At 40.9% G+C, this 14,085-nt stretch overlaps 2 protein-coding genes and 1 non-coding gene across 4 annotated transcripts; all 3 read left to right on the plus strand.

The window, feature by feature from the left end:
• The first annotated feature begins 5,296 nt into the window (after positions 1–5,296).
• Positions 5,297–9,048, plus strand: LOC131139265 (glycine cleavage system H protein, mitochondrial). Its single transcript, XM_058088679.2, is given in 6 exon segments — positions 5,297–5,326; positions 5,329–5,515; positions 6,471–6,550; positions 8,052–8,115; positions 8,196–8,327; positions 8,404–9,048. Coding segments are annotated over 6 exon segments (591 nt in total). The 3' UTR covers positions 8,502–9,048.
• A 989-nt stretch (positions 9,049–10,037) lies between these two features.
• On the plus strand, positions 10,038–13,182 carry LOC131139264 (large ribosomal subunit protein eL13). 2 transcript variants are annotated; one of them, XM_058088677.2, is made up of 6 exons: positions 10,038–10,135; positions 10,573–10,690; positions 11,093–11,234; positions 12,381–12,554; positions 12,681–12,737; positions 12,984–13,182. In XM_058088677.2, exons 2-6 carry the CDS (start codon positions 10,587–10,589, stop codon positions 13,140–13,142), a joined length of 636 nt encoding a protein of 211 aa, XP_057944660.1. In that variant the 5' UTR covers positions 10,038–10,135; positions 10,573–10,586; the 3' UTR covers positions 13,143–13,182. The 2 variants fall into 2 exon arrangements, with proteins under 2 accessions (XP_057944660.1, XP_057944661.1); XM_058088678.2 differs by having other exon boundaries at positions 10,107–10,131.
• Positions 12,824–12,902, plus strand: LOC131139892 (small nucleolar RNA MBII-202). The gene has a single exon (XR_009132319.2). It is a non-coding gene; the product is annotated as a small nucleolar RNA MBII-202 (small nucleolar RNA).
• Positions 13,183–14,085: the final 903 nt, after the last annotated feature.

The following is a 14,085-nucleotide window of genomic DNA, read 5'->3' on the forward strand; positions in this document are numbered from 1 at the left end:
AAATCTAAACTCACTCCTGCTACATCATGGGTGTCCAAAGTGCCGTCTCTGAGCCATTTTTTCCCCACAGCTCATTTTTACTGGCCCTCTGTGTATTGTAAATTTAATTGAAATGGCCGTTCATTTATTGTGATTAATTGGCTTCAGACCTGACCACAAGTGACACCCAACCCACCTCCAGCCCACATGGCAGTGGGAAAAGAATCAAAGAATCGTATTATGATTCTGTGACTGGTTCCTATTGCATCACTATAATCACTCGCTGAATTTGAGCAACCCACAATGCTCCAGCCGAGATCTGTTCGCTGAGCATATGGATAGTTTTCTTTGCTGGATAGGACCTCTCTTGGAAGAAGGGCTTGCTGGCAGTTATAGCCGATCAAGAGGCCTACTTCACAGTCCAGTGGTGGTGGTATCTTGTCTGCCAGTTCATGCAGGTGAGGCCATTTTTGAGCTGTCTCTGATGTGGGTATGTGCGTTCCATCGGCAGGAATGAATTCTCGAGTAAAGAGCGGTGGCAATGAAATCCTTTTCTGTAAGTTGTATCCTCTTACTTGTAGGTTTGTCAGTTTCTGACAGGGGATAACTGTTGACCTCGTTGACATTGTAGATAGCCGCAAACTGACATTTTCCTTGTTTGTGTTTAGATCCTGGGCCACTTCATCTAGGATGAAAGTCGTGTCACTCTGAGTGTCCAAGAGCGCATAGACCAGGACTTCATGATCTGGTTCCTTTGTTGATGAAACCCAGACTGGAACTATGGAGGATGTTTGCGTGCTTCTGGCCCTTTGTATGACTCTATTAGTGGTCGCTGTTGCATCTATTTCTTTGGGGTCTGTTTCATCCTTTGAGTTGTCGTTTCCCTTAGGTGTCGACCTTTGTCTTCCATTGAAGTTGTCATCGTGCAAACACGTTGGGTGTCTCTTCTGACACTTTTCGCATTTGTCCTTGTCACACTTTCTTGAGTGGTGACCTGTCTTTAAACATCCAAAGCAAAGCTTTTCTGCTTGCACAAACTTGACGCGGTCTTGGACAGTCCTTACACTAAACTTTCTGCACTTAGCAAGGGCATGACCTGTTCTTTTGCAGAAGACACATAATGGACTGTCGTTCTGTGTCATGTTTGTAGACAATGTCTTTGCTTGAATGGCTCGACCTTTGGTGTATTTTGGTTTCTCACCCTGTACGCTCTTAAGTGCATATATGGAGGATATAGGATCACAAGCCAGCTCTGCTTCCTTTGATAGGAAGTTTACGAACTCTTTGAATGGTGGGTAAACAGCATTGGCTTGTCTGACTTTCATGACTGTACGATTCCACCTTGACACTAGCCACTCGGGTAATTTCATCAGAATTTTTTGACTCTCATTGCAGTCGTTGAGAACTTCAAGTGTCTTAATGTGAGGCATTGCAGCTTCACAGCTCTGGAGGAAGTCTGCGAGTTCTCTTAGCTCACATCCATCCCGAGAGCTTATTTTCGGCCATCCGTGCACCCGATAATGAATGGGTCTCCGAAGCGTTTTTCTAGCAGCTGCCAAGCAGAGTCGTATGCTGCTTCAGTGCCTACTAGGAAAAATCCTTCTACAGCTTTCCTTGCAGCACCACCTAGGTACTTTCTCAGGTAATACAGTTTTTCGTTCTTCGGAATGTTTTTTCTGTCTATTAATGTCTTGAAAGACAGTCGCCAGTCTTTGAACTTCAAAGGATCTCCATCAAATGTTGCAGGCTCTGGTATCGGAAGGCGATTAGCACTTATAGCTTCTGCTAGCACATTAACCAAATCAGAGTTGTTCTGCCCTTGACACATGGATGATAGAGCTGGTGAAGCTTGAGGCACAAACTGAAAGCCTTGGGAAATAGGAACTTGGTTTGTGACTGATTGAGACTGGGGAATGAATGGTGGACTTGAGGGGTCGAGATCTTGCGCTGTGGCTGGCAGAGGCTGGGGAATGAGTGGTGGACTTGAGGAATGGAGGCTGTGAGGTTCTTTAGTTTGTATAACGTCATGCAGCAGGTCAATTGTATCTGAATTTTCTTCAGCTTGGTGATAGACCTTTGCTCGAGCTCTTGCAGCATTCAACTTCTTAAGTTCTTCAAGACGTTCAAGCTTTCTACGCTTACCTTGCATTACTTGTCTGGCTAGGTTCTCAGCTTCCAACCGTTGTAGTTCTGTTGCCTCCTTTTCCTGTTCTTCCAACACTGCTAACGCTTCCTGAGCTGCGGCAGCTTCAGCCACGGCCTCAGTTTTCTTGAATGAGTGGATGCTTGAGAGAGCAGAGCCGCATTTTGATCGATGTGATGGTAGCATTGATAATGAACCTGTTGAGTCCATAATTGATCCAACGTCGGGCCAAGGTTCTTCTTCTTCACCTGCTGTGTGCCCTCTGAGTTGCCTTTCTGCTCTTTGAACCATGAACTCTGAAAGTGCTATGCAAGCATCAACTCTGCGTCGCAAGTCTGGCTCTGGAGTTTGTATGCGACGTAAATCTTCATATGCAGCTCTTACACTCGAGCAAGTACGTTGCATATTTTCAATCATCTCCATTAATTCATCTTCAGAGGCCATCTTCAGAGACATCCTTCAACCTTTCCTCTTGAAATTCCTTTCCCTTTTTAGTCAGGGTTCGAGCTCTTTCACTTCTTCGCAACTCTTCCCTTTCTTCAGCAGCTTGAATGTCAGCGGCATGGGGTTGAGCTGTTCCTTCCGTGTTTTCGTGGTGGGTCTTTGTGTTTGTGTCAGACATTTTAAGTGAATTGAATCACTATGTGTAATGGTAGTTACAATATTTCTTCAATGAGTTGTTATTAACTATGTGGAGGCTGTGTCGAGACTGTTTACGTGTGAACCTCAATTTATAGTGTATAAACTGCTCTAAACTTAAATTACCTCAGTCCCTTTAAGCAAATGAGAAACTTGCTTTAGCACAAATATGCAAACATCAACCTTAACTGCTGACCAAATGTGCTAAGAAATGTGTTAAATCACCTTATCTTGATGAAATAAATGTTTTTAGTGACTCTAAATTTCACTGGTGTTACCCTTTAAATAAAAAAATACCTTCCTTTTACCATTAACCTTAAAATCACAAATCTTAGTTTCAACCTAAAACGTTTCTTTCACCTTTAAACCTTAACTTATTAGTTTGCTTATGGTTAAATTACCGTTTAGACCTTATGACATGTAGCTACGAACATCTGCATACAAAATGAATCCCAAACGTATATGCTTAGCCCAGTAAATAATCAGTAAGTAGACCTGAGTTCTTGGCTGCAACTTCCGGGTTTAAGCCCTTCTCACACCACTTCAACTTTAAGACTTTGGTAGAGCACTTCTGGCCTCGTCCCGTTGGATTGCAGCTTTAACGCAGTCTATGATCACCGTTACTTGGAGTCGCTATGCCGATAATGCGCCGTGGGCTTGGTCATCTGACATGGTGGATGTTCGTTGCGTCGTCATCCGCTGTATGCTCCGGTCTCTCCTACCCGCGATGAGCAGGCGAGTTCTCACTGTAGCTCTCTCCACGACAACAGACACAGGTCGGTTCTTTGAAACGGGCGTTTAATATATGAGCTTGTTTCTCATACATCCTTGCCTTCACGCCGTGAGAAATGCATTCAACCAGATACAAACGGTACATGTCACAAAAATGATCTCGTCATATCAAACATATTCAAATGAAACTTAATATCATAAAACTGATTAACAACTTAAAATATACCTCGTTGGCTGCTGGTCGTGAAAAGAGGTCCTTAAAGTCTTGGAAATCCGGATGACTGTTAGCTTCCCACTTAGACAGTACGTGCAAAATACGTGCTGTGCGTTTATAACTTCCTTTTTTGTCCTTCACTTAATGCTGCCACTTAGCAGCACAAACAAGAATATTTAGTTCCGCCATGGGAACAACGAAAACACACAATAAATTCATTAACATAATTGTCATTTCATGACAATAATGTACAATATTTTAACCCGTTTTAAGCTTCAATGAAATAAATTGTTAATTAACTAAATTCATGAACTGATTTAATAATTATGCTTAGTGCATTTCTGTAACAGCACTTACAGTACCTGTTACTCCCAGATAGACATTGTACAACAAAAGTCTCTGCAGAGCTTGTAATTCCTATAACAACTCAGGAAGTTCAATCAACCCCAGGAGATGCAGACCCAGTTTTATACTGCAATCATTCAGCCTACAGGTCACTGTCTGGTTTGGCTCTGCAACCAAAGAGGACAGGAACAGACTACAAATGATCATCAAATCTACAGGAAAAATAAGTAGAGCTGACCTTCGCACCCCTCGCACCCTGGACACAGACTGTGTGGTGGGTTTTAATTTGGTGGAAACCAGCCCGTGTGGCCTTGACAGACCAAATCAACATGAGTCAAGCACAGATAGTGGTTTTGTCTGCAACAAAGCAGAAAGAGGCAAAAATGTTAACCACTGTTTCCCAAACTGTGAATTTCTTGTTTTGCATAAAACACAAAGAAAATATACCTGTGAGTAATGTCATTCATCCAGGTTGTATTCCCAGGGCATTGAATTAATCGCAACTTGACTGTTGAGGTTGTCGCCTCCTACTCCATGAGTAGGTGGGCAGCCCCAGTCTGATACAAATATGATCACTCTGCTTTCATAGATGACAAAAAAAATTCACATTTGAGAGGCTGAGATCAGAGGGTATTTATATTTACATTTTTACAATAAAAACAATAGTGTCGGTCTAATGATACAGGTCTAGAAAAAGTATGGAATAGAGTTTTGAAATGTAAAATCTGTAGGAACATTGAATATACTTTGGTACATTTTACCAACTATTTTTTGTACAGTACTTCTTAATTCTAAAGGTGATGCACTTTCTTACAAACTGTTAGTTATGCCATTAAGTTTTTTAAAACTATTATTCTGTGGCCCAAGGGGAAATTCTAGCAGTGTACAGTGGAGCCAAAAAGTTACTACCAACTTTTACTCAAGTATAGTAAGTATAACTTGACTGTAATTTTACTTGTACTGTCACAATTGTTTAAAATACAGACCAAAGCCTTTTTTGTGTGTGTGGCGAAGACATGAAGAGTTAAGGGTTCGCTGTAATGTAAAGGTTTGCCGCTAGATGTCACTAAGCACCTATCCCTTTAATTTTCAGCAAGTTCTAGGTACAAATTCCGGTCAGGTTTATTTCGCCATATATTAGCAAAACATAAAACATGCGCTTTTGCTAATTAATTTTTCTTTCATTCATTTAGACCCTGCCCCTTTCTGACGATGCCACGCCCCCCAAACCGGCGGGGAGGTAGATGATGCGCGTTCCCGCGGTCAAGTGTATGCGCGCAGTGCGAAAGAGGAACCGCACACTGAAGTGAAGATGGCGATGAGAGCAGCGTTACGGTGCTTGTCTGTGAACTTGCCCTCCGGACTCTGTCAGCTTTCACCGACAGCAGCTCATCCGGTCACACGTCTGCTATGGTCGAAGAGCTGTCTGCGGTTGCTGGCCACCACTGCGGCCCGGTCCACAGGTACAAACTTTATAATTCCAAGTGCACCTCATATTTGTGGAACAAAGTTTGAACGTGAAGATTAGCAGCAGCGTGTTAGCTCCATTCACAACAAAGCTTCATTTATTCATAATTCTAGCCTTTTTTTTTATAATTTAGTCGAGACATTAACTCAGAACTTGAGGCTTAATTAGCAACAGCTAATCTCGTGTTTTGCTGCATGTCGCAATGTATTAAACAAATGTCATGTGATGCTGTGCCAACAGCTAAACCTGTATTTCATGTTAGCAAAAACAGATAAATGTCGATGGTGTTAAATATAGTTTTTAATTGCAGTTATCCAGGCCTTCACACAGGGGGACTTTCAGCCCTGATTGTGCTCTCCTAGTCATACGTCAACATTTTATAATGTTGACAAACTGTTCATGCCATATTTTCATTTGTTTGCTCATGTGTTTTATATTTGTTCAACCTAAGTGATCATAGTTATCTCCTTGTTAACACTAGCCCTGAAATAAACCTGAACCTCTTTAAAATTAGCTCTAATATCAGTTTTAAGGGAGCGGTCAAAGGTGAAGTTCACTGTGACATCCAAAAACCTACTTAAAGTATAAATAGTCACACTTTTTTTCCAACATAAATTCTAAGATGCTGGTCAACTTCCAATTTGTTTGGATTTAGTCGATAAACTTTTTTTCCCCCACAGAGTGCACATAACATTGTAAGAATGTGGGGGTCACTTTAATATGTACTTTATTTATTAAACATTCTAAAGGCAATCTGATGTCAGTCAAGATACGCTAAGCAGTTCAATTAATTTAAATAAACATGTCAGATTTGTGTTAAATACAGTCATTTTTTTCTTTTTAGTGTGTCTCTATAACTCCTTATGTTCCGATGTGGGCCATGTTTATTTTATTTTTTTATACAAGTCACACATTCATCTGCTAATCTTCTTTCTTTGTTGTCCGTGCAGCTTTGAAGTTCACAGATAAGCATGAGTGGGTGCGAGTAGAAGGTGACATTGGCACAGTTGGTATCAGCAACTACGCTCAGGTAGGCCCTTGTCTTTGTCTTCTCACTAATCATTCATTTATGATGATTTATGACACATTTGGTCCACCGCTTTGGCGAGGATTGGGGTGCTGGGTTCAGATAATCTGCACAGTCTACTTCAGATACTCTGCACTTTGTCCTCACCTGCAGAAACATTTTTTTTGTGTTTTTTTTACGGCTATTGCCTCAGTGCCATGCCATGTCTCCCTACTGTGTGTGATTGTGGGTGGGTGTGTGTGTGTCTAGTATGGAGGGAGGGGCTTTCTTTGTAATTGTTTTCTTTTTAATTGTGGTAATTGTTTTTAATTCTGTTGCATGTCCTTGCAGGAAAAGTGCTCTACAAATAAAGTTGATTTGATTTTGATATTGCAGGAAAATATTACAAAGATAATCTTGAACGATAACATGCACTCATTGGACACTCAATTAGGCACTGCATTACAATATGTGACTTAGAGGCACATATTTAAGGTTGCAGTACATAATTTCCCACTCCTTTCCTGCAGGGGGTGGTAATGTACACGGCACATTCGTAGTCAACTTCCAAACGATGTGGATCATTGGCTTTGTCTCGTTTAGCAGTTTTCATAATGACAATGTGGGATGGTTTCATACTTCAACCACACCATACCCTTCGACAAACTAAACACTTACAAATTCAGGCACAAACATAACCTCCATTGGTGTGTATCATTGTACTTTGCAGTGGTGTAGAAGTGCACCCTATTATACATTGAAGTGTTACTGATGAGTATGACACCTTTTTAAGGTACTTTTAAGTAATGTCCGCCAAATCGTCACATTAGTACATACAATTCACGTGGTGCATTTGATGTACTGTGTTCATTTTCAGGCTTGATTTTAGCAAATTTTCAAGCTTGTCATCTTTGGCAGCTTGCACATTGCTGCTCTTTGTTTCAGTGAACACTGATTTATAGACTGCAGTAAAACCTGTCAGTTCACACTCAAACTTGACACTATGTTCTTTGAGCATGGCGGCAACCTAGCTGCAATGGAGCTCCTGTAAACTGACTGTATGTTCACACAGGTTATTTTCTCTGTGTATTTAGATGTTTCATGTAGGGAGGCTCCGATCAGGATTTTATGCTGCGATTCCGATACCAATCATCCAGGACTGACATGCCCAATAAATAAATAAATTATACATTTTTACATTTATTTATGATATTGGCTAACAATATAATGCAAAATCATGCTATTAGGGATCTGTTCCCCCATCTAAATTCTGTATTCGTATCTGTACTCGGAGTGGGCGGGGTATAAACTGGCAGTGAGTTGGGTTTAACCGGAAATGGGCGGAGCTTAAAGACATGACATGTCAGCAGTTTTATGTTTTGAATGTTCTCTTACTGTACTGTGAAACAAACCGTCACATTAAAATTGATAGGTCATATGCAAATAAAGACTTTTACTGTCAGTACTAGAAACAGTAGAGTAGTAAACAGTAGTAAAGAATTCTAAAAGATATGTCTTTTTTTAGGAAGCTTTGGGCGACGTTGTGTACTGTGGGCTTCCTGAAGTTGGCCAATCCTTTGCTCAAATGGGTATGACTCTCACTGTGCAGTTCCGCAAAGCTGTGCACTGAGATAAGGCGTGTCACGTTGCTTCCATGTTTGCGTTGCAGACGAGTTTGGTGCCCTGGAAAGTGTGAAGGCCGCCAGTGAGTTGTACTCACCACTGACGGGGGAAGTGAAGGAAATTAACACAAAGCTGGCAGACAATCCTGGACTGGTGAATAAAGCCTGTTATTCAGATGGTAAGTATCAACAGTATAGTATATGCACCATTAATGCATGTACTGTGTGCTGTAATATGACCTTTTACCTATTCAGGGTGGCTCATCAAGATGACGATCCAACAACCAGACGAGCTGGAAGGCCTCATGGACCAAGCTGCATATGATAAATTTGTCAAATCGCTTGAAGATTAAAAAAAAGTTGCTATGCTTTTTTGTACTGTCACGTCAAAGATCATTAGGCAGGGATACTAACAGCCCTCATCATCTCTGATATTTATTTTCATACTGAAACGGTGCCATGGGATTAGTTGGAATCTGGTCATAGCTTCTGGTAGCTACTAAAACCTTACAAGGTCTCCTAGTAATGTTGGGTCTTGCTCTTGGTGCTCCGCTCCATTTTAAATGTGCACAAATGTGATGGAAGACTAGACGGTAATTGTCACCTTGATAAAATTAAAAAAATCCTTATGTTTGATATAACAAGTCTGAGTTTTATTCATTTTTTTTAGCATGCCATACTTCAACATGTCTAACACGTCACTACAAGAAAAAAAAAAAAAAGAGGGCCTGTGCACTGATGATGGTCTTCATCCGTGCACCTGACCGAGCTGCCACTTGTTGCTTATAGTCCGCACTCCTTGACCTTTGCCCTCAGGTGCAGATAGGAACGCAGTGTCGAGGCCAGGTCATCAATGATTGATGAAGCTGTGCTTTTCAAATCACTGAATAAAGACAAACGTGTGCTCTCACACCTCTTCTTATTTAATAGGAGATACAACTTTTGTCTAACCAAACACTGACTTTAAATATGGTGTTATAGAAATTCTAATAATATATAATCTTTAATGCTGATGTGCCCTATTTTAAGAAAATAATCTATGATTTTATAATCTACATGGGATTTTGTAATGACTACCATGAGTACGTTCTGTAAATATCACATTTTGTACCTACAGTAAATGAGATGGAAAACGGCTGTTTTAATACATTGCAGGGCACTGTTCCTGCGCCTGCTAGTCTGGTGCGGTAATCCCTCCTTTATTATCTGCATTGAGTGACCCTGAATGGAGATCAGTCCACATGGGTACCAGCATTTTCTTCAGTCCAGCTGCATCACCAGCTTTGTGAACTTGTAGTCATATAAAGTGTAGAAGGTCCCCATCTAGTGGCTAAAGGGAGGAAAAACAAGCAATGTATATTTAAGGTGCCGGTAAGTAACAATAATAGTAATTCATAGCAATTTACAACACTGTTATGTGTTAAAGGATCATCTGGTGTAGTTGCTGTGTAAATGTATGGGACTGTTGATCTGATCTTTCTGCTGGTGCTGCTTTGTTTATACGTATTTACATGTTGCACAAGGGTGTTTTTTATTTATTTAATGGATTAGAATTGCTGGATATACTTTAACACAGCTGTCATTTTGGAGATAAGCCTGTAGCTATCTTTGGTTTATATGGAATAAAGGTAAAATGTGTTCAGAATCGTTTTCCTGTAACTACCATGCACATACATGAAAAAGAAATTAACTTCCGTTTTTTGCCAAAATGCCCCATGTTTGACTGTTCCATTTCGGTTCAATCATTTATTAGTGTTAAAAACACAATCGTGAATTTGTCAAAATTTGATATTTTTGTCGTTTTTGACGTTTCAACACTTTATAATCGAAAATCCAAACAGTCGCAGCCGGGTATTATTTGGACGTTATATACGCTCTTTGGTCGCTGTCGCTGATTGGCTAGTTGACGCCCACATGGACACACATATCCCACAATCCACCGCTTCTCTCCTTCCTTTTTCCTTTCGGCCATTTTCCTCCCTTGTAGGTACGAATGTTGTCTTCTACTGGTTTCAGGATAATCTATCGCAATCCTTACCCTAGATGTACCGTTTATGCGTCTCGTTAGTGGGATTTAGTAGTACATTTTGTCAATTATGAATTTAGGTGAACATTGACTTGAATTTTCATGTTAAAGTCCCTTAAAACCTCTGTTTTGAAAGTGATGTCTGCTAGCAGTAGCGTGCCTGGTAGCATTCCTGCAAACATTTATCAAAGCAAAAGGGTTACCTTACCGTAACTACCATAAGAATTTGAAGCCGAGAAGGCTTCCCACGATTACTTACTCTAATGGTGTCATGAAGTTGTTGACAAATGTCTGGTTGAATCGCTGCTTGCGAGGCTAACTGTCAGCCATTGCTCAGCGAAGGTGCATGATGATGCCGGCATGGAAGCTAGCTCATGTCGGTGAATCGTGTGTTCCAGGGAAGTAGGCAACCATGGCCCCCAGCCGGAATGGAATGATCTTGAACCCCCACTTCCACAAAGACTGGCAGAAAAGAGTACGCACCTGGTTCAACCAGCCAGCCAGGAAGCTCCGCAGGTTAGTGTAGATGCCACGTTTAGTTGTCATGATATTCTGCATGTATCACAATACGTTCTATATGGGTTTACAAAATTGCTGTAATTTATCAAAGGTAGGCTACATGTGCATGTACGTTTACGTGTAGTATAATTAACGGTCAGCAATGACGAGAATCTGTTGAAACCTAAAATAAAATCGTTAAATGGATGGCATATAAATCCTTTTGGTGGTTTGCCTGAATGTGTGAATACAGTGATTTAATGTGATTAGTGACGCAGTATCTTTATTGAAAAGTTGAATGTTGATCGTGTTTGTGGCAAATGTCAACAAGGTTTAGGACAACAGAAATGCATTTCTGTTGCCTGTTCGTACTAGACTATTTGGTTTACTGCAGGTTGATACAGTGGTTTCTTTCCTCAGACGAAAGGCTCGCCAGGCCAAGGCACGCCGCATCGCTCCACGTCCTGTCGCCGGACCACTGAGGCCGCAGGTCAGGTGTCCCACAATCAGATACCACACCAAGGTCCGTGCTGGACGTGGTTTCACCCTGGAGGAACTGAAGGTAAATCTTTCAAATTATGTATGTTTCTTTACGCCTACAACCAATATTGTAGGAGTAGGACATTTTATTCAATTAAGTATCCAATAATTTATTCACATGCACAGACAGGAATTAGTTTGCTTATTTAGTAGCAATGTGTGCTAAGGCTCACATCCCATTAGAAAAGTTAGCCAGTTTGTTACCAATAAATGTGCTTTAAAAGTGTATTTCATTTTATGGCTTATGGTGTGTAGCTTTTATACAATTTGTTCAATTTACAATTTATATCATGATACGCCCTAAAATATTGTGATGTATGCCAAGGTCCACATCACCCAACCGTTTTAGATTACCATATTTTATTATTTGACTGATTTCCCTGTGATTGGTGATACATGGGTGCTTGTACAGTTGGTGCTCACTCAAATGTAACCAAGAGAAATAGAACAGATTGTCGATTTAAGGTTCGGACAACTTCAAACATCCACACCAAAACACCATATGGAGCAGTTTGCAAGTAATTTATACAACATGGTTAAGTACAATGGATCTAATCACCAGGGAAGTCAATTTCTCCTCAGATAGCCATTGTGTATGTAACATGTCTGTTGAGCGATGTGGCTCTGATCAGCCGATCATAGGACGGAACAATGCAGACATTAGTGTGCCAGCAAGCTGGTACTGAGATGAATCTGAAATGTTAAAGAAACTGCCCCATTGCTAATAGTGTGACATGGAGCAGCGCTCCATATTGTCAAGGCCCTGAGCAGATTAGATTAACATGGCAACACACAGAAGCTGAAATCTAAAGAGAAAGTACAATAAAAAAAAATGGAGACAGAAGAAACTAATACAATGTCTTTCATAAAATCTTGTCTAAGCAGGAATTGGTCATTAACACTCTTGTTTTACATCTGGGAAAGAAGGCCTAATTAATATGAATTCTATCCAGACTGTATAACTGCACACATGTTAAAGGATTGCATTGAATGTCTTTGTATTTCAACAGTCAAATGATGATGATCTCTGCAATTGCTGTATTTATGTTGATGAATGCATTGAACCCTTCTCTCTGATGACTGTTTTCTAAATTAAACGCACCTTTTCTGTAAACATTTTTCAACTGTAGCAAAAATAAATCTTAATGCACCTTGCTGTTCCCTGCAGGCCGCCGGCATCCACAAAAAGACGGCCCGCACCATCGGAATCTCCGTGGACCCTCGCCGCCGTAACAGGTCGACAGAATCTCTTCAGGCCAATGTGCAGCGCCTGAAGGAGTACCGATCAAAGCTCATCCTGTTCCCCAGGAAGGCTTCTGCTCCTAGGAAGGGAGACAGCACTGTAAGTTTTATGCTAAATGACTGAGGTCAAACATTGAGGTCAAAATGTTTAATAGTTGCACATATTTGCAAATGTTTTTCTCCAAACATGGCAACACTTGGTGAGTGGTGTGTTTAATCTTTTCAGGAGGAGGAAGTGAAGATGGCCACTCAGCTCACAGGACCTGTCATGCCCATCAAAACTGTAAGTTGCATTTCTATTACAGCCACCCTCCAGACCATAACCAAACCAGCAGTTGAGTATTATGGCCTGTCTGGACTTCAGTCAGATGATGACAATTTCTCCGGAATCTCTGTATTGCATTGATGAAACTTCTGAACCCCTTGTCTGATGACAGCCGCGTACAACTCAAGCTTTAGCTTCACCATCATTGGTAACCAGCCTTTGCAGGTGTTAGATGAAATAACTGTTTTGTTGTCGTCCTCCCAGGTGTACAAGAAGGAAAAGCCCAGGGTTATCTCTGAGGACGAGAAGAAATTCAAGGCTTTCGCCAGCTTGCGTATGGCCAGGGCCAATGCTCGCCTCTTTGGAATCCGTGCCAAGAGAGCTAAAGAGGCTGCTGAGCAGGATGTTGAAAAGAAAAAGTAATTTCTTTAAAACTCTGCAAAATAAAGTGTTTAAAAGATTACACGGAGACTGTCATGATTGAGGTCCTTTCAGATAACAGATGGTGTCTTTCATGGGTTAGTCTGTGACAAACGCAACACAAGAAGAGTAATTAAAATCTAAACTCACTCCTGCTACATCATGGGTGTCCAAAGTGCCGTCTCTGAGCCATTTTTTGCCCACAGCTCATTTTTACTGGCCCTCTGCATATTGTAAATTTAATTGAAATGGCCGTTCATTTATTGTGATTAATTGGCTTCAGACCTGACCACAAGTGACACCCAACCCACCTCCCACCCCGTGGTGCCCACATGGCAGTGGGAAAAGAATCAAGCAAACAAAAGTTAGCCATTTACTGTAAATATCAGTATGGATGTTGTGCATGTGCCCGCCCCCCCACCAGATTTCACTAATGGATGATTGGGATCAGTATCTGCCGCATAAAACCCTGATCAGTAACATCACACCGCATCGAACAAAATAACAGTCTTGGAAGAATAGTTTCCATTCGCAATGAAAGGTGTCTTCCATTTAATTGGGCAGGATTTTGTGATTTTTACAAAGACACAATATTAAGTACTATTTATATTAAATTAATATTAAATATTTCCGTTTTGTATTACATAGGCCTATTGAAGTGGTTATTTTCTGTCATGCCCCAGCTGGGGGATGGAACATTTTTTGCACCCTCCTGATTTGAAATATTAAACTGATTATTTTTCTGTACTATACAGACTAAGCTCGAAACTGAAACCAGATAAATGATAAATATAACACATTCAAAAGTCAAATTGCCTGCTGTGAATGACATTCACACATGCTGGCTTGTCTGCACTAATATTGACAGTCCCCCCTGCCAGTTCACAATGTGCCCCCAAGAGGGCCCGTCCCACTGTTTGAGAAGCACTGGCCTATTGCAAATATA

The sequence above is a fragment of the Doryrhamphus excisus genome, linkage group LG13 (assembly GCF_037039965.1).
Source record: "Doryrhamphus excisus strain RoL-2023G ecotype Guam linkage group LG13, RoL_Dexc_Guam_v1.1, whole genome shotgun sequence".
In the NCBI taxonomy this organism is placed as follows: domain Eukaryota; kingdom Metazoa; phylum Chordata; class Actinopteri; order Syngnathiformes; family Syngnathidae; genus Doryrhamphus; species Doryrhamphus excisus.